Source organism: Sycon ciliatum, chromosome 4, assembly GCF_964019385.1.
Source record: "Sycon ciliatum chromosome 4, ocSycCili1.1, whole genome shotgun sequence".
NCBI lineage: Eukaryota > Metazoa > Porifera > Calcarea > Leucosolenida > Sycettidae > Sycon > Sycon ciliatum.
Genome location: NC_088646.1, coordinates 23,651,630 through 23,673,898, shown reverse-complemented (window position 1 = coordinate 23,673,898; position 22,269 = coordinate 23,651,630). Strand labels below are relative to the sequence as shown.

At 47.9% G+C, this 22,269-nt stretch overlaps 1 protein-coding gene across 3 annotated transcripts in view; it reads right to left on the bottom strand.

Moving 5' to 3' along the window:
- Positions 1-254: 254 nt before the first annotated feature.
- Positions 255-22,269, bottom strand: part of LOC135815136 (fumarate hydratase, mitochondrial-like) — a 36,288-nt gene continuing 14,273 nt past the window's right edge. For all 3 annotated transcript variants that reach the window (XM_065328381.1, XM_065328382.1, XM_065328383.1), the window contains exons 4-10: positions 13,556-13,766; positions 13,253-13,366; positions 10,915-11,247; positions 10,289-10,483; positions 9,356-9,562; positions 5,994-6,224; positions 255-1,504 (exon numbers count right to left, since the gene is read on the bottom strand). In XM_065328381.1, coding sequence (XP_065184453.1) covers positions 1,301-1,504; positions 5,994-6,224; positions 9,356-9,562; positions 10,289-10,483; positions 10,915-11,247; positions 13,253-13,366; positions 13,556-13,766 — 1,495 coding nt within the window. In that variant the 3' untranslated portion in view covers positions 255-1,300. The remainder of the gene's footprint in view (positions 1,505-5,993; positions 6,225-9,355; positions 9,563-10,288; positions 10,484-10,914; positions 11,248-13,252; positions 13,367-13,555; positions 13,767-22,269) is intronic.

The window sequence follows — 22,269 nt, the reverse complement described above, 5'->3', positions numbered from 1 at the left end:
AGACGGGTGTACCTAATCGGAGATATGTCTCTATTAGAGAAATCCGGTAAACTCAACAGTGCAACTATGTGCTGGGCACGGTGCATCGATACCAAGATAATCAGGTACTAGTATATGTAGTGGATTGTGATTGTTCTTCCGCTGATACTGTTACATGTACTGCACTCCATTGTGCACTATGCCCTGCAGTTTCACCAAATGCAATGCTACTTCACTATGACAAAAGTCAAGTACACATTGATGAGTCAGAGCCATCCAGTACGGTGTTGCTGTTACCGATGTCTTACAGAATAAGATGTAGTGCATGTACAATGTAGCACCAAGCAAGAGCATAAAAGCCACAACAAACAGAATGGGACTGTGTAGTAAGTCTTGGTAAAACCAGTAAGTAACTTGTTATAAGAGCAACTAATACACGGTTGTAGACCGTTGTAAGCAAGACAAATACAATATTCATAGGGAGCCGAGAGAGAGAGCGAGAGCGAGAGCGAGAGCGAGAGAGAGAGAGAGAGAGAGAGAGAGAGAGAGAGAGAGAGAGAGAGAGAGAGCGAGAGAGAGAGAGAGAGAGAGAGAGAGAGAGAGAGAAAGAGAGAGAGAGATGCGCATATGCGTACAGCCAATAAAACTCACAATTAGGAACAAACAAATCCAGGAGTAAAAAATTGATCAGCTAGACAAATCAAGCTGAAAACAAGCAAGGGCAACGACATATCCAATACATGCAAAACAAGCAAGGGCAAAGACATATCCAATACATGCGCATGCAGAAAAGATGTGGACTAAAGCTCAGTTGGGACTCCAATGATTCACTGGTCATGGATGCCACTACACTATTTACCGATGCTACGGGGAACACAAGCTTCCGAGCCAAATGAAAGCAACAAGCTATCATTGAGCTTGCCTGGAAAGCCTCCTAAGAAATGCAGCTATGGTATTGCAGCTACCATGTTCTTCGTAGAACGCCATTGCTGCTGCTGCTGCTGCTGCGTCTTGCTCCAGCAACTACACTTTGTTCCAACTTTGCAGACAAATTGCTGCAATATGCTTTCCAATATATGTTGAAGCGGAAGCAGCACTGAACAGAGGGCACGTTGGCAGGGATCTACTAGAATTCACTGAGCACAGTGGTGGCAGTCTTGCACATTTCTACACCTGCCAGCACCATTCGGCTGATCGAATGAACGGTTGCTATATTACAGCAAGGATGGAACAGCGACTCCAAGTCGATTCCTATTCTCTCCTAATTCTGTTGACTACTTCCCCAAGATGGACACGGCCAGTTGCTTACCAAAACAATTGATCATGATGCCTGGCGCGGTGAAGGTCCAAGCATGAGTTCCGGACGCACGATCTCATCAAATACCTCATTGGTGACTAATCCAAGCTCAAGAGCAGCTTGACGGAGGGTGAGGTTATCAGCGTGGGCCTTCTTTGCTATTGATGCAGCCTTGTCATAGCCAATGTGCGGGCTGAGAGCGGTAACCAACATCAACGAATTCTCCAACTAGCACGAGGAAAGAAAGAAAGAGAGAGAGAGAGAGAGAACAAAAACAAAACAGTCAAAGAAAGAAGACCAGACAGGGGGAAAAGTAGTGTGGACAACGGGCAAAGCAATAGTTGTACAATACGGGAAAAGCCTACTTCACATTCGACGGGGCGCGACGGGACGCGACGTAAGGATCGACGGCAAGCGACGGGACGGTCTGACGGCGTCCAATGTGAACACCAGGAACGGGAACGCAACCGTACAGATCGGGAAGCGACGGGAAGAGTAGGATCGATCCAACTTTTCATACCGTAGACGGGCGTAGACGGGGACGCAAGCGTACAAAACGGCTGCAATTCGAGTGTGAACAGGAGACGGCGTCGTGCGCCGACTACTCCCGATTCGTACTTGGACTTTTTCCCATTTCGAACACTGCGCTTCCCATGATAACTCACAGAATGGCTAGCACGACTTGAGTTGAATTTTAGCAACATAAGATCTCATGTCAGTAATTGTATTTAGGGATAGTTCAGAAGCGTGACAGACGAACTATTCTATCATTTCCTGGGGCTATTATTTGAATGTCACAACTTTCAGGGCTAATTTTTTGGTCTTCATGAAACACTGATATTGTGAACTTGATTCCGCTTCTTTCAAGGAGAAATAAATTGAAAAGAAGTCCCGAAAAACGAGAAATTAGGTCCGAAAGTCACCCCGTCACGGACCGTGCCTTATGACTCGCGCCGTTCGACGTTGAACGTCGCAACGACTGCTGCATGTCGTGTCGTACGAATCGTACAGGATTTTACAGCTCACCCCAGCCCTCCCGTACCGTCGGCGTTGCGTCGAATGTGAACTAGGCTTTACGAAGGTTGTATCATCACAAGCAACATAATGTTGCTTTGACGCACGTGCTTCAGTTCAATGTGTATCCTGGAAGTCTTTTCAAAGTACTTCCTCCGCGTCATTAAAATTGTCGCTTCGCACATCACAATAGTTGAGACTTGGCTCGTCTTAGTCAGACTGTCGGAATCGCTGTTTTCTGTGTTCGAACACTGGTGCGACCCTTCCTGCGCAATATCTACTTGTCACTGAAGCCGTTGTGGTCTCGGACTTTGTCGGAGCGCTCTTCCGCACCAAGCAAATTCATCGCGCTCCGCATTATTCTGCCCCAGAGTGCATTTTGTTTTCTGGAGTTCGTGCCGTCCCACATCGTTCGCGTGGGCATTTATCAAGACTGCAAGCTCAGGTATAAGAATCCTGGAATCTCTCCTGAGTGCGAAATGCTGAGGTTACGATGGCAAGAACAAAGCGGTCTCAAATTCCTAAAATGCGCTACTTGTGGCACATGTTGCTGCGAAGGTAGCAGGTCTGAAAACACCAACAAAATCGGCGAAGCGCTTGCCAAGGAAAGAAGGTGCGAAACTGCTTACCCCGTCCCGCTGGAAGGTCGTTACAGTGTACTTGAAAAATGCTAGCTTGCCTTGATCGCCTGCCACCTGGAGGCATGAGGATATGGATCGCTTGAAAACGAAGTTTCTTGACCTGAATTTGACCATGCGTCTTGTTCAGCGTATTGTTGAGTGCTGAAGGGTCTGCCTCAAACTCTGATGAAGACGTCGACCTTAGCTGCAAGTGCAGCGAAGCGGGGGGGTCACAAACTAAAGCTTGGTCCGTCGACAATGCTCTACCTCAATTTCTAGCTGATTTCTTTGCCCTTCGAGTGGACAAAATAAATTCGAAAAATCGCTCTGGGAAGCGACAATTCTAATGACGCGGAGGAAGTACACTACATTGCACACTTGTACCGAACATATGTATTAGAGGCAGCAGAATAGAGGATGTTCAAAGGTCTCGTAAAGTTTCTCAACTATAGAATACAGTGTTAACTCTTTACCAGCCAATGTGTACATGAATGGGTCGAATTCGAAGCACCCAAATGGGAAACTTCAAATGATCGTAACTCAGTCAAAATGCACGCAATTTCAAAAATCCAAATATCCGACTGGGACGAATTTGCTTAGTTCTAAAGCTCGTCTCCAGCCTTGTGAAGACTGGTGCTTCAGCTCATCGTTCTCCTTGTTGCAGTAGCTTTCCAGGAAGCCAAAGACCATTAAATCCGGATAATAGGTGCGCGAGTTACGGTCTTTTACATGTGGTGTGTTTTCAGTAAAAAATCACCCGTTTTCGCTGGTACTTAGCCATGGCAGCCGTATCTCACAGCAGTCAAAGGGTTAAAGGCTTAAGAGAGCATGTCTGAGAATACCAAAGTATGTGTGCAAGTGGATCTCTCCGATTTCGCTCCAAATTTGCAGGTATGTTCCCTTTGGGGTGTGGATCGATTGTGCAAAGCCCTTGAAAAAGTTTCTGAAGGGAACCTTGAAATTTGGATACCCCTCAGAAATGGCCGAAATATCACATTATTTATGGGTCTAGAAACGAGTCACGCCACAGCGTATACGAACAAGCTATGAACAAAACTCCATCAAGCCAACATTGCCTCACCTTAGAAGAGTTCCTGGAGCGGTACCGCTTAGCCACGCCAGGATCCCAGAAGACGAGGTCCATCACCCCCTGACGCCACAAATGATCGTCTTGAAAATAGCCAATTTACAAGCGCTGGCAAAACAGCCAGCTACGTCCTCAATTGGCCAGAACTATACACCGGCAGATAGTAGAACACCTCTTCTAGCGCTGAGCACATGTCCCCCATCTTCCTTTTGGGGTTTTCTTGAAATAAACTTTTTTGAATTTTTCCACTCGACCATGCTGAAATACGGCCAAAGCCATACCTGCGCAGGAAAGCTCGCCCCTCCGCGACGTCTCCTCAGCAATTTCTACTCCAACACTACTCCCAAGGCCGCAGAACAAAGTGTATTGTTGGCTCTGACAAGGAAAAGCAGCGGTGATCACTTGTCACTCCAAACGACAAGCTTCTCCTTGCGCCACCGATAATTTTTTGGGCGACTGTTGATGCAAAAGTGACTGAAGGCCTGAGCGCAGTTTTTGAATTTTATTGCAAGATGCACGATGAGATCGCGTGCTCTGTGACGTAGGATGACGCTTCCTGGATCACGACACGCGGCCATCGATCGCGAACGTGACTGGAACGCTACTCGGAACAGACCATGATGGCCGCGAGGTAAGATGAACAGTATTTCCTGCTTGATCTACTGAGAACCCTCACAAACTGTCCTAGGAGTGTTGCAATGGCAGCAAGCCGTTGAAATATGCCCCACGTACAGCATGGAGAGTTATTCATCTTTCACACTTACCTCCTGCAATCCGAACATAGTCCAACGGTAAAAGTCCCTTGTTTTCATGTCGATGCTCGACAAAAGCTGCTAGCTCGGTCGCTTTGTGTTGACTGGCATGGGCACGCGAGCAGCACTGGCTGCACGAACTTGTCGCGTGAACTGCATGAGAGATTTCTTACGTCATAAAGAATGTGATTGCATCATCATTTCACTGGTCTTCGACTTACATGGTCAGGGAAAGTCCCGGTTCGTAGGCCTACAACACGGTCATCGTGTTCTTGAGCGCAGTAACAACACAAGTGTGATCACTTCCAGACCGACGGGCGTTCAAGGCGAGTAACAAGCGCACATGACGAAGGTGACTCTGAAATCTCGTGAGACATGATCCACGCGACTTGGAATTCTTGCGTCACAAGGCACGTGATTTCACCGTGCCTCTTGTAGTAAAATTCAAGAATTGCGCTCATGCTTTCAGTCACTTTTGCATCAACAGTCGCACAAAAAATTATTGGTGGCGCAAGGAGAAGCTTGTCGTTTGGAGTGACAAGTGATCACCGCTGCTTTTCCTTGTCAGAGCCAACAATACACTTTGTTCTGCGGCCTTGGGAGTAGTGTTGGAGTAGAAATTGCTGAGGAGACGTCGCGGAGGGGCGAGCTTTCCTGCGCAGGTATGGCTTTGGCCGTATTTCAGCATGGTCGAGTGGAAAAATTCAAAAAAGTTTATTTCAAGAAAACCCCAAAAGGAAGATGGGGGACATGTGCTCAGCGCTAGAAGAGGTGTTCTACTATCTGCCGGTGTATAGTTCTGGCCAATTGAGGACGTAGCTGGCTGTTTTGCCAGCGCTTGTAAATTGGCTATTTTCAAGACGATCATTTGTGGCGTCAGGGGGTGATGGACCTCGTCTTCTGGGATCCTGGCGTGGCTAAGCGGTACCGCTCCAGGAACTCTTCTAAGGTGAGGCAATGTTGGCTTGATGGAGTTTTGTTCATAGCTTGTTCGTATACGCTGTGGCGTGACTCTTTTCTAGACCCATAAATAATGTGATATTTCGGCCATTTCTGAGGGGTATCCAAATTTCAAGGTTCCCTTCAGAAACTTTTTCAAGGGCTTTGCACAATCGATCCACACCCCAAAGGGAACATACCTGCAAATTTGGAGCGAAATCGGAGAGATCCACTTGCACACATACTTTGGTATTCTCAGACATGCTCTCTTAAAGCACAGTGCAGTCATACAATCAGGGACTCACATGCTCGGCGATCTTGGCAGTGTTGGCCTGAATGCCGACAACGCAGAGGTTTGTAAACGACAGGCAGCCATCACCCAGTAGGCGCAGTGATCGCAGCACATTCGAGACAATCATCGGCTTGAAGACGTTGAGCTCAAAGTGTCCGCTGGCGGCACCCACCGTAATGGCTGTGTGGTTGCCAAAGACTTGCGCGCACACCATTGATAAGGATTCACACTGGGTAGGGTTGACCTGCACAGTGGGCAAAGTCAGTAGGCACACACACAAACAAACAATTCTCCAGTCAGCTCCTGCTAAAAAATGTTGCACTAAAAGTTTCAGTGACGTACTGTAGCGGACATTGAAATCCGTTGAGAAGTCAAGCGGCCACGGGGCACAGGCCTTGCAGCCGCGAGCACTGGTCCATTTATACAGTGTGTGTGTATGTGAAGTACAGTGTGAATACACGCTCAAAGAAGTACCATAAAATCCCGCCAGAGCACCCCAACCTTCGCCACCCTTCGAGTAGGTCCAGATGGGGAGGGGCGGATGGGCGAGTCCTACTTACCGCATTCAGTACTACGCGAAAAAGTACTCACCCTACGAAAACTGTTCGTGCATCTCGTACACTGACCAAAGGTCAAGAACAGGGAGTGGTACAGACCCATCAAAACTCAGTGTTTGTGCGATCCCTGGTCAGGAGGGTGGGCACTGTTGCGTACATTTCCAACGGGGTCGAGCACCCGTCTGCAGTACAGTACGGCATCACAGAGTCATACGAGGATACAACCAATCACTTCCCTGACAAGAAGTCAGGGAGGGGGCGGATGGGAGAGACGGGGCGGGGCGCGCTGGCGGGATTTTACGGTAAGGGCACCGGGCCTGGTCATCCCGTCGGATTTCAATGTCCACAACAATACTGATATGGATTTGTGTACTTCTGTGGGGGGGGGGGGGCAGGAGGAAGAGGAGGAGGAGGAGGAAGAGGAGGAAGAAGAGGAGGAAAGAAGAAGGAAGGAGAAAACAGACCATACAAAATGGGCAAAAGCCATACACGAAAGAGCTAACTGAAACTGTGAAACAATCTGTGAACACGCTCAGCAGATGATGGCTTGAGAGTTCTCATTAGGAAGAAGCAGCCTATGTCCAGGCAGTTACCAATGCTGTGTCCACTCTGCAGCAAGCCCAACTTTCCTGGGAGGAACACCTCAAGCAGAAGCTTCGAACAGGCAACTTGCGGGACAAACAGTGGTGGAGTACCATTAAAGCCGCCGCCGGGAAGGAACGACACTCTGTCATTCCTACGCTTGTTGATTCCAACCAGCGTGAACATCTCACTGAGTGCTTCGGTACCTACTTCTCGCAGAAGTGCAGTCTTGGTGGTGACGACTTGAGTCCCACTGACATTCCAGACCATATTCCACCTACACCATATCAGTTCATGGACGTGCACTTCAGGGTTCCCATTGTCTGTAAACACTTGTCCAGACTCGACCCAGGGAAGGCTACGGGCCCCGACCAAATTCCAGCTTGTGTCCTTAAGGAATGCTGCCATGAATTAGCACGTCCCCTGTCAACTCTCTTCTCGCTCTGTTTTCGGTCCGGTGTCCAGCCAGCGGCCTGGAAAACAGCGAATGTGGTACCAGTGTACAAGAAGGCCTCTCGCTCCCTGCCAGCAAACTATCGCCCGGTATCCCTCTTGTCCATATGCTCCAAGGTCATGGAAGGAATCATTAATCACCAGCTAGTAAACTACCTTGAGCGCCACCACCTCCTCTCTGCACGCCAATTTGGCTTCAGACGAGGCCTAGGAACAGCCGACCTCCTCACTGCCTTGAATCATGAGTGGACTCTCACCACTGGAAGTGGAGGATGCTCGATGGTTCTTGCGGTAGATATCGCAGGCGCCTTCGACAAGGTATCACACATCGGAGTCACCTACAAGATGCAAACACTCGGCATCCGTGGCAGAGCCCAGACCTGGCTGACAGATTATTTGCCCCTCAGGAAGTTACAGGCTGTTGTGAATGGCCAGAGTTCGTCGCCCTACCCTATAGAGTCGGGAGTACCCCAGGGGAGCATACTGGGGCCAACTCTGTTCCTCATCTATGTAAACGATGCGGAGCAGTGCCTAGCTCCTGGATGTTCACTGGCCACCTTCGCCGATGATACAACGGTCTACACCTGTATTGGATCGCCGGAACTGCTCCCAAACAGTAAGAAAAGCTTACAAGCCACCCTGGATGCGCTCCATGACTGGGGCAAGAAGTGGCGGATCAGGTTTGAGCCCACACAGTCACAGCTCATGACGATAGCCCATCAGCGGCACAGGTGGCCTATAATGGACCTCACGTTTGGAGATCACACTGTGTCTGAGCTATCGGAGGTAAAACTCCTCGGCATCACATTTGACTCGGGCCTCTCCTTCAAGATCCACCTCCACACACAGCACTCAAGGCGAATTCTCGCCTGGGCTTCCTGCGCAAAGCTGCTCGCGTACTCGATGGTGCTGGTAAACGAACCGTCTACAGAGGTTTTGTGAGGCCAGTCCTACAGTATGCGCCATTGGTATGGATGGGAGCAGCTTCAAGCCATCTGCGCCTTCTCGATCGAGTGCAGAGATGCGCCCTCCACATTCTTGGCCCTGATGTCCTCCTCCGGAGTTTGGCAGCAAGGAGATTGGTCGCCGCCCTCAGCTATATGTATAAACTGATGTGTCTGGCAGGGCCACCGCAACTAACGTCGCTGGTCCCCCCCCCCCCCCCCCACACAGCTTCCTCCACGAACATGTCCTCGAACTCGGTGCGCCACGAGTCTCAGCTACAGAACATCCTCCCGGCTTCCTCTCCTGATTACGTGCGACGCTGCTTCCCCTACAGCATCATTGACGAGTGGAACAACTTGCCCCCAACTGTGCTGCAGTCTCCGCCACGCCTGACGTCCCTCCAGTCGTTCAAGGGCAAGGTGCATCAGCACCTACAACAAAGCCGCTGGTATTGGGCTACAGACTCGCTGTAACACCCCATATATCCACAATCAACTCCCTCCCCTCACTTATCTATTTACATGTGTTTCGTAATCCCGTCCATGGTGCGCTGGATAGCGCTAACGCCGAGACCCTAGGTCGGCGTTGCTAGTGCCGCCTCACTGGCACAGGCTCCCTGAGAGCCCCTCCTAGTACATTGTCTGTCTTTCTCCTTTGTTGTCTCGATTATTATTTTCTTTTGTCTTCTTCTTCTCCTCTCTTTGTTATGGTCTATCAGTAGGAGGTGCATTCTGTAAAAAAAAAAAAACATACGAGGCAAGAAAAAAACGCTGAAGATCGCAACGTCCAACACACGGAACGAACATACAGCGCTATCGCTAGCCTCAGCAGCACTGACCTTTCCCGGCATGATGCTGCTGCCGGGCTCGTTCTCCGGTAGAGAGATTTCACCGAAGCCACAGCGGGGTCCAGACGCCAGGAAGCGCACATCGTTCACAACCTTCATGAGGCTGCACGCCACTGTGTTCAGTGCGCCGTGCACTTCGGCCATGGCGTCATGGGCAGCAAGGGCTTCAAACTTGTTCGTGGCGGTCAGGAATGGCAGCTGTACAGGGTAATGCAGAACAGATCAAACTCCATTTCGATTCGCACTGCATTGTACATATGGTAGCAACAGGCAAAGTGCCTACAAGGAAACAAAGTACTGCCAGATGCATGGCGGAGTGTTAGAAAAAAATTGAGTAATGATTAGCATTGTTAGACTTGATTGGAAAGCCAAGGATTAGTTTATAAGAAGAAAAGAGGACCAAAGAGCTACAAGTTACGCTATAATATCCACTAACACCACCAGTTACTTTACAAGCAGCTCATGCGATAACATAGCACGACACTGACCAACGGTACTGACGTTCTACACCTAACTGGCAATCAGCTCTAGCATGTCTTGGATGCGCACTCCAACAGCCTTCCAGCTAGGAAGGTTCTAAGTTATAGAAATAACATAAGGAGGGGGCTTGTGTGGAGGGGGCTTGTCTTGGTTGCGCTCACCTTCTCATGCATGCCAGCTATCCGAATGACTATATACAAACCAACTGATAATACAATCATAGTAGATGGCATTATACCAGCGCATCTCAGTTTTTATTTAAATCCGAAAGTTGACATTCTGCGACTCCCAGTAGGAGAATAGTGTTCCAAGGATGACATGCCTAGAAAATAGGTGCTCAGGTAATTGTACTTGACATCCTCGTGGATAGGTGGCTGCACGTATATCCAATGACCACTGGGTGACTGTGCCCAGGGAAGAAAAAAAGACTGCCGGATGGCTTACCGTTGTAAGCTCTGAGATTTTGCAGGCCATTTCCTCAGCCCAGCCTTCCTGGGTGTTGAGACCTGTTCCGACAGCGGTGCCACCAATGGCAATCTGGTAAAGGCGCGGCAAGGTGTCCTTGATGCGCAACACTGAGTTCGTGACCTGCTGCGCATATCCGCTGAACTCCTGCCCCAGTGTCAGCGGCGTTGCATCCTGCAGCACAGACACAATGAACAGGAGGGGCTCATTGTGTATAAGGGCATGTGCCAAGAGTCTAGTACCCATAACAAACCAAAGTAAAATGCTCAGCAAACCAGTCTAATGCAAACGGGTACGATGATGGATACGTTGTGAAGAAAGCGGTACTTTTAAAGTTATTGCCTGCGGACAGTTTGTAAAGATCTTGACGGTAATTCAAAACACCGCAGTCATCCATATCATCCCTGTGCCCCCCCCCCCTCTATGTAAACTGAGAGCGCAGCAGTGGAAATCCAAGCCTAACACACACACACACACACACACACACACACACACACACACACACACACCGACTCAGTTTCATGTGAGTTTCACATCACAACCTACAGGTGTGCCACATACAAAAACAGCCAGAGCAATCTGCCACGGAGATCATCAACACTTGCCTGCGTATGCGTGCGACCGATCTTGACAATCGATTTAAACTCCCGCGCTTTCTTGATCAGTCCCATCTCCAAGCTCACCAGGCCGGGCAAGGTAACTCTTTGTAACTGCAATGCAACGGCTATGTGCATGGCGGTCGGGTAGGTATCGTTAGACGACTGGCCCATGTTCACGTGGTCATTGGGATGCACCGGCGACTTGGTACCCAGGGGTTGGCCGAGGATTTCGTTCGCTCTATTGCTGATCACTTCGTTGGCATTCATGTTTGTTTGTGTGCCGGAGCCGGTTTGCCAGATAGGCAGCGGAAAGTGGTCATCAAAAGACCCTTTTACCACCTGAATAGCATGCAAACACAAAGAACAGCATAAAACTTGGCTACATAAACTGACAAACTGCGTCATCGAGCAGACCCTCAAAAAAGCTAGTGACAAGTCGTGGCCCATATGAGCACAGTCACACAGTCACCCACACACACACACACACACACACACAAACACACACGCAAACACCCACCATGTACCACACACACACCCACACCCACACACTATGCTGTGTATGCACTCATCCCTCCCCAGTGTGTATGCATGCGTGTGTGTGCGTGTGCAGGGGCGTGCTTGGCGAGGGGCACAGGGGGCAAGTGCACCCCCCCCCCCCAAATATTTCGACCGGGGTTTTGAAAAGTCACCAATGTATTGCGGAAAGCCTGACCTCGCGGGAGCACATCCACAGATGAGGTGCTGAAGCTGTTCTTTCGACGCTCTCCTCGCCGAATCCTGTCCAGATACGTCAACTAGTGTGACGATTGTTCTTAGCTATATCCGTGCAATGTGTGTTTGCATCGGCCTGCCTGGCACAGTGCCGTCGGCGGATTGGTTTTTAAACATTTATAAATTGATATGATGCTGTACTGTAAAATGGCAATAAATAAGATAAATTGTGCACTCATAACAGCAAAAAACGAAGAAAGTCAAGTTCCATAACGTTTTCTTGTGACTGTCATCAGTGGAACGCCGTCACATAAAAATGTAATAACTAAAACACACACTTATATAAATGTTGAGTCACCTCCACCATTAAACTGCGCTCTTTAGCCGACTAGGTGACTCAACATTTTCTTCAATGGCCAAGAGCTCTGTCGCACCCTGTAATAACACACTTATATACATGTAGCTAATATGGTTTCAGGTAGAAATACAGCAGCCAGCAAGTACAAAAAGCGAAGTTTGCACCTTTGCAATGTGTGAATATAGTGTATGTGAGAAAAGTAGTGGCAGATGAATGTGATACTGTGTGAATGAATGTAATGGTGTGTGTGTATTACTTGAAGAGTGTGAGTAATACAACGTTTTCTTTCTGTTTACATGGCACAGGGTCACGAGTACGAATATACACAGCTTCCAACACCTGCAACGTTGTATCAAACATTGTATCACTCACACTCTTCAAGTAATACACACGCACCATTACATTCATTCACACAGTATCACATTCATCTGCCACTACCTTTCTCACATACACTATATTCACACATTGCAAAGGTGCAAACTTCGCTTTTTGTACTTGCTGGCTGCTGTATTTCTACCTGAAACCATATTAGTTACATGTATATAAGTGTGTGTTTTAGTTATTACATTTTTATGTGACGGCGTTCCACTGATGACAGTCACGAGAAAACGATATGGAACTTGACTTTCTTCATTTTTTGCTGTTGTTATGAGTGCACAATTTATCTTATTTATTGCCATTTTACGACTATTGTCTCCTCGCCGATTGTTTAAATGCTGTACTGTGTTCATTCTTGATGACATACGCTCTTTGTAACAGTAATAATGCCGTCACATGTACAAATATCTGAAGATGTCACCGGTACAACCTTTTGAAAATTGCTGTTGTCTGGAAGTGGTGCACCCCCCTGGAAGGGAAGCCGAGCACGCCCTGGTGTGTGTGTGTGTGTGTGTATGTGTGTGTGGATACCAGGCTAAAAGTCAGTGGCGGTCAACTCATCAGCCTTGCAAGCTGTTGAATGGTGTAATCCCAGCACAAGTTGCTGTGTTGACATAGCTGTTCGCTATCATCGCTTCCGCGATGGGCAGGCCTGAGGTCTGAAGTGTGTGTGTGTGTGTGTCGTACATGGTGTGCGCAGATTTGCACGCATCTCCCCGCGGCCGGGCATACATAGGTCTTGTCTGCTACCGTTGCCCTAAGAGAAAACCTGTGGGTGTACAACTGCACATCCAGTGCATTTGCAGATTTGCGTGCTTCTCTTGCGACTGGCGTACATGGTACGTGTACATGGTGTTTGTGCGCGTGCGTGTGCTGGACATAAGTGTGAAACCTCACCTCTTGACATGCTTGGATGATGGCCTGCGCTAGTTTAGGATCCAGACGTCCCATGTTCATGTTTACCTCAGCCGCTGCCTGCTTGAGGAATCCAAACGCTCGCACAATTGGAAGCTACAGGGAACACAAACACACACACACACACACACACACACACACACACAGCACAATACCAACACTCTTACAGTACACTGGATACAGTAGGAGTGAACAGTTAGACACACATACATGCATACAGCTACACACAGCGCAAGAACCACACATGCAATGATGATTCATCATCAAAACGTGCGAGTAACTCACCGGCATCCGCTCTCGGTCACCACCGATATTGAAATTGACTAACGAACGAGCAGTCACCGCACCATAATAATACCGGGCTGGCACTTCCATGGGTCCGAAACTGTCCGTTTCAACGCGAGTGGGACCCATGCTGCTATTGCTCGTACCGACTCCAGTTGCCATATCAGTGACTGCACCGGGGGTGCCGCTGCCACTGCCACCAGCAGGATTTCTGAGTAGATCATACACAGCAAGACACAAATGCACACGCACACACACACACGCACGCACACACACATACAAACTTAGGGCGCGTTCGAATTGTCACTCTTTGACTTTTCGAGGAGCTTCGTTTTTCGGAAGAGGTGGCCTTATTGGCCTCTTCAGAAAAACGAAGCTCCTCGAAACTCATCCGATGGGAAGGTGGATTAGTTGCGAAGAGTTTGGAATAGCTACGTCACGTAGTACGTGGAGATGGTCGATCTGATCGGACGTCATCATCGCCATGACAATTCCACTGAAAAACTCTAAAAATGATGAGACCGTTCTAATAGGACACTTCAACTAATCTCTTTATAAAATTTGTTAGAACAGTTGATGAAGACAATTCGAACGCGCCCTTAGGCTGATAATACGAGGTATCGCGTGAGTAACTAGATATCAATATACAGTAAAACCTGTAATGGCGACCACTCGGATATGGCGACCACTCGACCATGGCGACCACTTTTCCTTGTCACGGACGCATTCACATTCAAAACACCTCGGATAAGGCGACCACTCGCTCAACGCGACCGGCGACCACCCACCCGCGACCGCGTTGCACAGTGCTAGTCATGTAAATGTATGCATTGAATGGTGCACCAGGCATGGTAGATCTACACATCAGCGCAGGAAGTGTAGATGTACATGGTGCATGCACGACATTTGACAGGTCTGAGGACCCCAGGCACATGAGTCGTGCTAGAGTAGCATAGGCGTGTGCACTGTGATGCACTGATCAAAATGATGTATTACATGTGGATATGGTCACGTGACCCACTGAACCTGGATAAGAAGACCACCTGGCCACGGCGACCACTTTTTCTCGTCCCTTGAGGGGTCGCCTTAGACAGGTTTCACTGTACGTGTAGTACAGACTAAGCTGCAGTGCACATAATGATTTCCTCGGTTCAACTTGTGTGCAAACACTGAAGGACCTGCCGGGCATATTCTACATTGACAGTACATCCCCCCACCCCCAGAGAGTACAACTCCCACATGGAGTGCTGTCCAGACAGAATTTCAAGTTGACATCATTTTCATGATACAATGCTCCTTGCAGGGGGCAATGCCCGGCGTTTGTACAAAGGCGTCAGCCTTTTCGTGTTTGCCTTTTTGTGTGACGGTGCGCTAGCTGTGATAGCTGCCCAAACAGCAGCCCAAAGAGAGAAAAAAAAGGCCAGTCAGCGTATAGAACAGCCTAAATCACACAATGCAAAGAACAGCATACTATGGTGTGCAAGCGAGTCTACCAAACACCATATCGATATCTATGATGCACCCATCTACAGAAATCTAAGCACACATGCATGTTGATAGGCACGAATAAGGAGCAGCGGCGAGCACGAACTACGAGAAGTGCCGCCTGCTACGACAGAGAATGGACGTTGTGTGCTCTGCAGGCAAGCGGTGACAGGATGAGAAATATCCCCTGCCGCAGCTTGCTGCACGATTGCACAGCATCCCCAGTGCCTGTCCTGAATTAACAGCACAAGAACAACAATCCACTGCCAATATCTTCTCCCAGCTCTCCGTATGATGCGGAGAAATCGACCAAAAGTGAAAATTGTTCATGATATTGTTGTTGCTCTCAGTGACCGTTGCTAACAGTTAATTCATGATTGATATATATTATCATTGTTGCTGCTGAAGCAGGAACCCCATACGTCCGTTTCGCCGTACTCTACCCACGCTGCTACAAAAATACACGAGGTCAGCGCGCTGACACTCGTTACGCCGTGCACAGATACAAATTAATAGTGAGGTTCTGCCACACGGTAAAACGTGCCAAAGTACGTATGGAAACCTCGCCGCGGTACGGGATCAAGTTTCATGCGGATTTTTTCATACCGTTTTCCGTGTGAAGCACGCTTGTGAAGCACGCTTCCCACGGACTGGACTCCGTGTGAAAACTGAGCGTACAGAGTACATGTGGCGGGGTGTTCGTGCATGCTACGAGCATGCTACGTACAGCAGAACCAGTGCAACGTACGAAAAATCCGTGTCAAACTTCACTGCAGTTGACACGGAGTTTGGTACGTAGTTCCGTGTAGCAGAACCTCTCTAATAGCAAATTTTCTCTTTGATTTTTCCAGTGACCAGTCATGTACATGATAGACAGTAGCAAGTTCAAAATAATCACAGCAGGGGTAAACGACGCTCGGGATATGTGGCTACGGGGTCGCGGATTAGGCACACCTGCGACAGTATTATTATCACTACATGATTCGAGGAAATTCGCAGAACGAAAAACAAAGGAAGTAGGATGAATGAGAGTGAAAGAGGAGGGGAACTAATTTACTTACTGAACAGAATTTTAGCTTCCAAGTCAACGAGACCAGTTTACTTCGAGGTGCAGGATTATTGGAGAGCTACAGTACTGCTTTTTGACTTTAGCTTGCTCTATGGATGTGCCATGGCCAGGCACGATCCCGAAACAATTCGTCTTGTCCAGATTCAAAAATTATGGTACGTACACGACTTGCATAACATCTACTTTTTTGTAGCTTTTCATGATCGAGGATGACATGAAGAGTACTCTTGATGACATCACGGCAATACACGTACAAAACAGTACTTGGTAGATAAAACAGTACTTTAAAGGGGCACTCCGGCTTCATTTTCGACGCCGAGTTTTCGATGCCAAGACGAAGGTAGGTGAAAGAGAAGACCCCTCGAACAAGAACGAGTCTCCAGAAGCGATCGAGTCGAGCAGGAAGACGACTTTTGAATTTCGGCCGAGCGAGCGCTGATGACGTAATGAGGGATTAGCTTGCCAGTGGAAATGCATCTGCGCACATACATTTCACACACTTTTTGGGTAATTTTCAATCGAAGAAGAGGTTGTTTGCTATGTTCTCCCAACGCCGTGAGCGATCCCGTCTTCTATACCCTTCCAGGTACCCTGAAGGTCCTCCAGAGGAGAATTTATCTCCATCAAAGCGTTGTTGATCCGCTAAATTCGTCTCGAGACATATTCACCCAGTGCAGTGCTGATAAATGTAGAATGTTGAATCTGTGATAATTGTCGACGATGGAGAGAGAGGCTGATAGCCGCTGTCGCAGGGAGAGTGAAGCTGCTGGAAGTAACAACAGGAAGCCCGTTTGTATCACCTGAACAACCAGACTTCAAAGCAGCTTGACCAAATCGGAGGGTGTCTCGTTGCTTATCGTGAATATTACACCGACATGAATTACTACAAGTATACTGGTGAGTTTTTATCTTGTTTTGTTCGTATGCTAGTACCCTGGCCTGGAGTTCTCGTTAGCAAATTCCTATTCCCTGGCGTTTTCTAAACATTCCGTGTAGGACTGAATACGTGATCAAGTATTCCAATTTGGGTAGATGTGGAATTTGGACATGTATTTTATTAAAAAAATTATTTTTCAAATAGAGCGTTTGTAGAGAAATGGTTGCCCAAATACAACAAAATTTATTCTGCAGTTCTACAACTAACTTGTACTGAAATCCAGTCGAAGTAAAAATGATTCTTCATGACAGTTGGGGTCAATGAAATCTGATTCAGGCATAACGAATGGTGACGCCTGCCACCCCGGGAACGAATGCCCATTTGGTGGGGGATACCAAAGTACTCGAAAGTAGTGCGTGTTTCAATGTGGCATGGAAGTTTTATATGATCTCTGGTCAATGCAACATACGATAGCCATCATGAATTGCAGGCCTCGAACGCAACTCCGACCAGAATTGGCAGTTCCCTAAGTTAGATGCTTTATAATTCCATGGCCCCAGCTGTAGTTATAGAGGGTTTTTTGCACATTATTCTTATAGTCGATAGGTTTATACTGATGGCCACAAACAACGGCAGTTCAAACTTCACTGATGTGTTCATGAGCTGAGAGATTTCTCTCCACTATTTCTGTTGTGCACACAGGTTTGTCCAATATGCATTGACCGTATTGGGTATGGTACCTGCTCTGAGAAGGGAATCGCTGGAGCCACAGTCCAACTATACAGGCTTTCAAGAAACAGAGAGGAGCCATCTTTGCAAGCTGATACCTGATGTGTACCGACAGAATTCTCACGAGATAGCTTACAGACTACGCCTGGTGTATACTTCATAGTATTCCTTCGACTACTGTCTAGAATCAAGTCGACTGAAGCAAGTTCAAACAACTCTGGCTTCAAACGAGCCGTCGATTAGACAAATAAAACATTCTCTCATATACTAGAGCACTCTAACAACTCACGACCTATTCCTAACGATTGCCACCGCTTATAAATATGTAGAGTACTGATTGGAATGTGCTCACAATCTCAACAATCCAGTGCTATAATTATTTGAACTTTGTGTTTCTTCCATAAATGTTGTATCCACATATAATCCACTGTGCTGCAAAGTAACAGTTTCAGAGTTCTCAGGGTATCAAACAAAATTATTTCAAATACAGTGAAATAGTTCGTGGACATTATAGCGTAACTTGTAGTTCCCTGGTCCTTTTCTTTGCTATAAATTAATCCTTTGCTCTCTAGCCACCGGCAAGTCCAACAGTGAAATTGTTAGTTCATATTTATGTGGGTATGTGGGGGGGGGGGGGGGGTGAACATATTTCTATATAAGGGACCTGCAACTGTAATACCACAGTACAGTAGATAGCAAATATGTAGAAAACAGAAATGCATGTTCCCATCATTGTACATGGACGGGCGCAGCAGGCCGAAGCTATCAGCCAGAACAGGATTTACAATCGCCTAGAGATACTTGAGCTATTTCAGTATTCTCCGTGAGCTGTCCCATTCCACAGTGGTTCATGCCACCATTATTTCTGGTAGTATCCATGTGCGTAATTCCAAGAACATCTCGGATCCTTCAGCAATTTGTGCCACGGCAAAAGACAACGCTTGACTCGGTCACTGGGGCTGTCAAACTTCGCATCACAAATGAACTTCAATTTCTCATCTGGTTCAAGTATATGTACTGCCATGACTTGACCATGCTTCATCCACAGCTGGGCGAAGATTGTGGCGTTGAATTCCATAGCGCACCTTCTTGCTGCCATGCAGGAATATGTTGAGAGAAGTGAACATATTTTTACTAAAAAAACAACAGCCACTGAAGAGGATAGCATTAGCAATAGCCTTGGGTGAATTTCCTGCAGGTACACGTTGTTGGTAGGTCCACTGGTCGGTCTCCATATCGTCAAGTTCAGAAATCACCTGTACTACACATCTTGTAGAAGGGATCCTGATCGAAAAATTTTCTGATCATAAAATTCACTAAACTGAGGGCGAGACAAATAGTCAGTACTCCCCGATTCCGTCTAGCTGCTTTGATCAAGTGATGCTAACAAGCTCCCCGTTGTTACTTCCAGCAGCTTCACTTTCCCTGCGACAGCGGCTATCAACCTTTCTGTCCATCGTCGACAATTATCACAGATTCAACATTCTACATTTGTCAGCACTGCACTGGGTGAATATGTCTCGAGACGAATTTAGCGGATCAACAACGCTTTGCTGGAGATAAATTCTCCTCTGGAGGACCTTCAGGGTACCTGGAAGGGTATAGAAGACGGGATCGCTCACGACGTTGAGAGAACATAGAAAACAACCTCCTCTTCGATTGAAAATTGGCCAAAAAGTATGTGAAATGTATGTGCGCAGATGCACTTCCACTGGCAAACTAATCCCTCATTACGTCATCAGCGCTCGCTCGGCCGAAATTCAAAAGTCGTCTTCCTGCTCGACTCGATCGCTTCTGGAGACTCGTTCTTGTTCGAGGGGTCTTCTCTTTCACCAACCTTCGTCTTGGCATCGAAAACTCGGCGTCGAAAATGAAGCCGGAGTGCCCCTTTAATACGTGGGTTTCAGGTCCTCATCGAAGGTGGTCTTCACTGCATGAATGGTGGCTTCCACGCGCACTCTTGCCCACCAGACTAGGTAGAACTACTGAGTAGGTAGACTACTGTAGTACCAAGAGTAGATAAACAAGAGTGTGCAACTCCGGATGGATTGGCCCACGGCGGAATTTTTTGTTGACGTAATCTTTTCGACGACGCACGCGCTGCGAGCCTTTTGGAGAGTTTTCCCTCGTGCACTTGGCTGGGCTTTACACTACAAGGTCGGTGCCCAGCACGTGCTCTCACACTGCTCTGCGGCAAAGCCGCGTTTCTCTGAAAAAAGGTGACGTAAACAAAAAATTCCGCCGTGGGCGCGGGGTATCTGCAGATTGTGCAGGAGAGATCCGGAGTTGCACACTCTTGTTTATCTACTCTTGGTAGTACTGAGTACATGTACTAGGTAGAAAACCACGTAAACACGCCGTAAACATGCTTGTTGCCAAGGTGAGTGACGAAAAATGGCCGATATACGAAAACGGGGAACGTGGGATTCACGCGGAACGTGAGTCGAGGACCCCTGTACAATTTGTACTACAAAGCACGTTTCTCATCTACGTGCCGTTTTCGCAGTGTTTGTTGTGTGAGAGTCGATCGGTACGGTGGCGTTTTCGGATCGCACTTTTTCTTGCTGTTTCCAGCTGCTGCAGCTTGTTTTTGCTTTGCCGTTTTCATAATGCCACACGTCCGTTTCAGCTACGACTCTGAGGCGACATTGATACAGTCGTGGCTGGACATGCAGAGAAATCCCGGGGTCTGGTGAAGAGGAAGGTGTTGTAGAGAGAGAGAGAGATAATTCACTGACGAGCGTGCATTTGAAACTGTTTGGATAGGAAGTAGAACCCTGTTCAGTTGTGATGAACGAAATTGACGACCTGAAGGCCAAAGCCAGGGACTTTTACTGGAAATACACGGCGGCCACAACCATTAGTTCATCAAGCGATGCTATAGCGGGCCTCGACCGTGACGCTGCGCTGCCGCGAGAGTGTGGCCAAATTTCCGTACCTGGAACAGAGTTCAGGGTGATGTTCCTTGCGCTCGGCGTCAGTACTGCCATCGCAGGGCCGCCACTCGTTTTTGTAGCTAGCTGGGTAGGTCTAGACCAAGCCAGGGCCTACAGTCCATTCAGAAAAAATGAACTTCTAGCTTTTGGCCATAAATGGGTCAAACGTTGAGTTTTTTTAGAATTTTTTTCTGCAATCCTCTATGGAATCCTCTTCCAATTATGTTTCTGAAGTTTTTTTCTCCAAAAAGCAAGCCATAACAAGAATAGGATTTCGGCCAGGTTTTGCCCCCAAAGCATTGAATTGGGAAAAACCATAAAAATCCAGGCCGTTTGACCCCGTCTGCAACAGTGCATTGTGCGGTTCGAACCCCAGTTCAGGTACCCTTTTTGGACCCTTTTTCAAATTTCAAATTTCGCAGCACTGCACTGTGTACGATGAAATCACGAAAAATCGCCAAATACGGGAGCTCGCCAGAGCCAGAGCCCATCTTTTTATGAATGGACTGTAGGGAGTGCTTGCCTGGTCTACACGCTACAACTACGAGTCACTTGTGTGTCTTCCAGTGGCGCCAGTAGTGCATCCACGGACAAAAATGAACAGGTACACGTAGTGGTACAGGTGACAGAGCGAAGTGTCGTGTTCGGTTGGTGGCTTCCCTGGAATGCGGCACAATGAGATTCGCGACCTCACCGCCAATTTGCTGCGGGAAGTAGCCCACGATGTTTGTGTGGAGCCTGCACTGGAGCCCCTGTCCGGTGAAATGTTCCCTCTTCGGTCGACCAACATCGAAGACCATGCTAGGCTGGATGTGGCAGCGCGGGGGTTGTATGGGAGTAGGTTTGAGAGGACAATGTTTGATGTTCGGGTGTTCAACCCTTTTGTCCCCTCAAATCGAAACCGTACACTCCCGTCTGTCTACAGAAAGCACGAGCAGGAGAAGCGGAGGAAATATGAGCGGCGAGTTCTGGAGGTAGAGCACTCCTCCTTTGTGCCCATTGTCTTCTCCACCACTGGTGGACAGGGAAAGGCCTCATCTGCGCTGTTTGCCAGGATTGCCAGCAAACTGAGCGACAAGCGCAACGAGCCTTTTTCCGTCACCATGGCTTTCGTCCGGACCAAACTGTCCTTCAGCCTAGTGAGAGCCATGGTTGCTAGTCTGCGCGGCTACCGGCGCTGTTCAGTGCCACTTCCTGTTCACTCGGCTGTTCAGGCGGCTGCTGAGTGTTCATTGTAAGCGTATGACACAAGTACGGTTGATGTACATGGAGTTGCTTACCTCTCTTTCTTTCTTATCTTTTCTTTTCCTTCTTCTTTTTCTTTTTTCTCTTTTACGTTTACTTTATACCAGGCGTGGGCCATCCCCTGTACATAGGTGCCATCATTTTTCTTTGTTTCTTTTTGGTCATGTCTACAGACTATGGTAACAGAGCGAAGTGTGGACAGCGCACCGCGTGTACGTCACGTACTCTGAAACGGCACGCCGTTTTTATTAACTAGTGTGGACAGGCCCTTATGATAACGTCATAACCATGTTCTGTACTGTGTTCTTCTTTTGGAGATGCTGTTCCGAGCGCTGCTGCTCTTGTTATTCTTATTCTTCTTCAGAAATTCTGC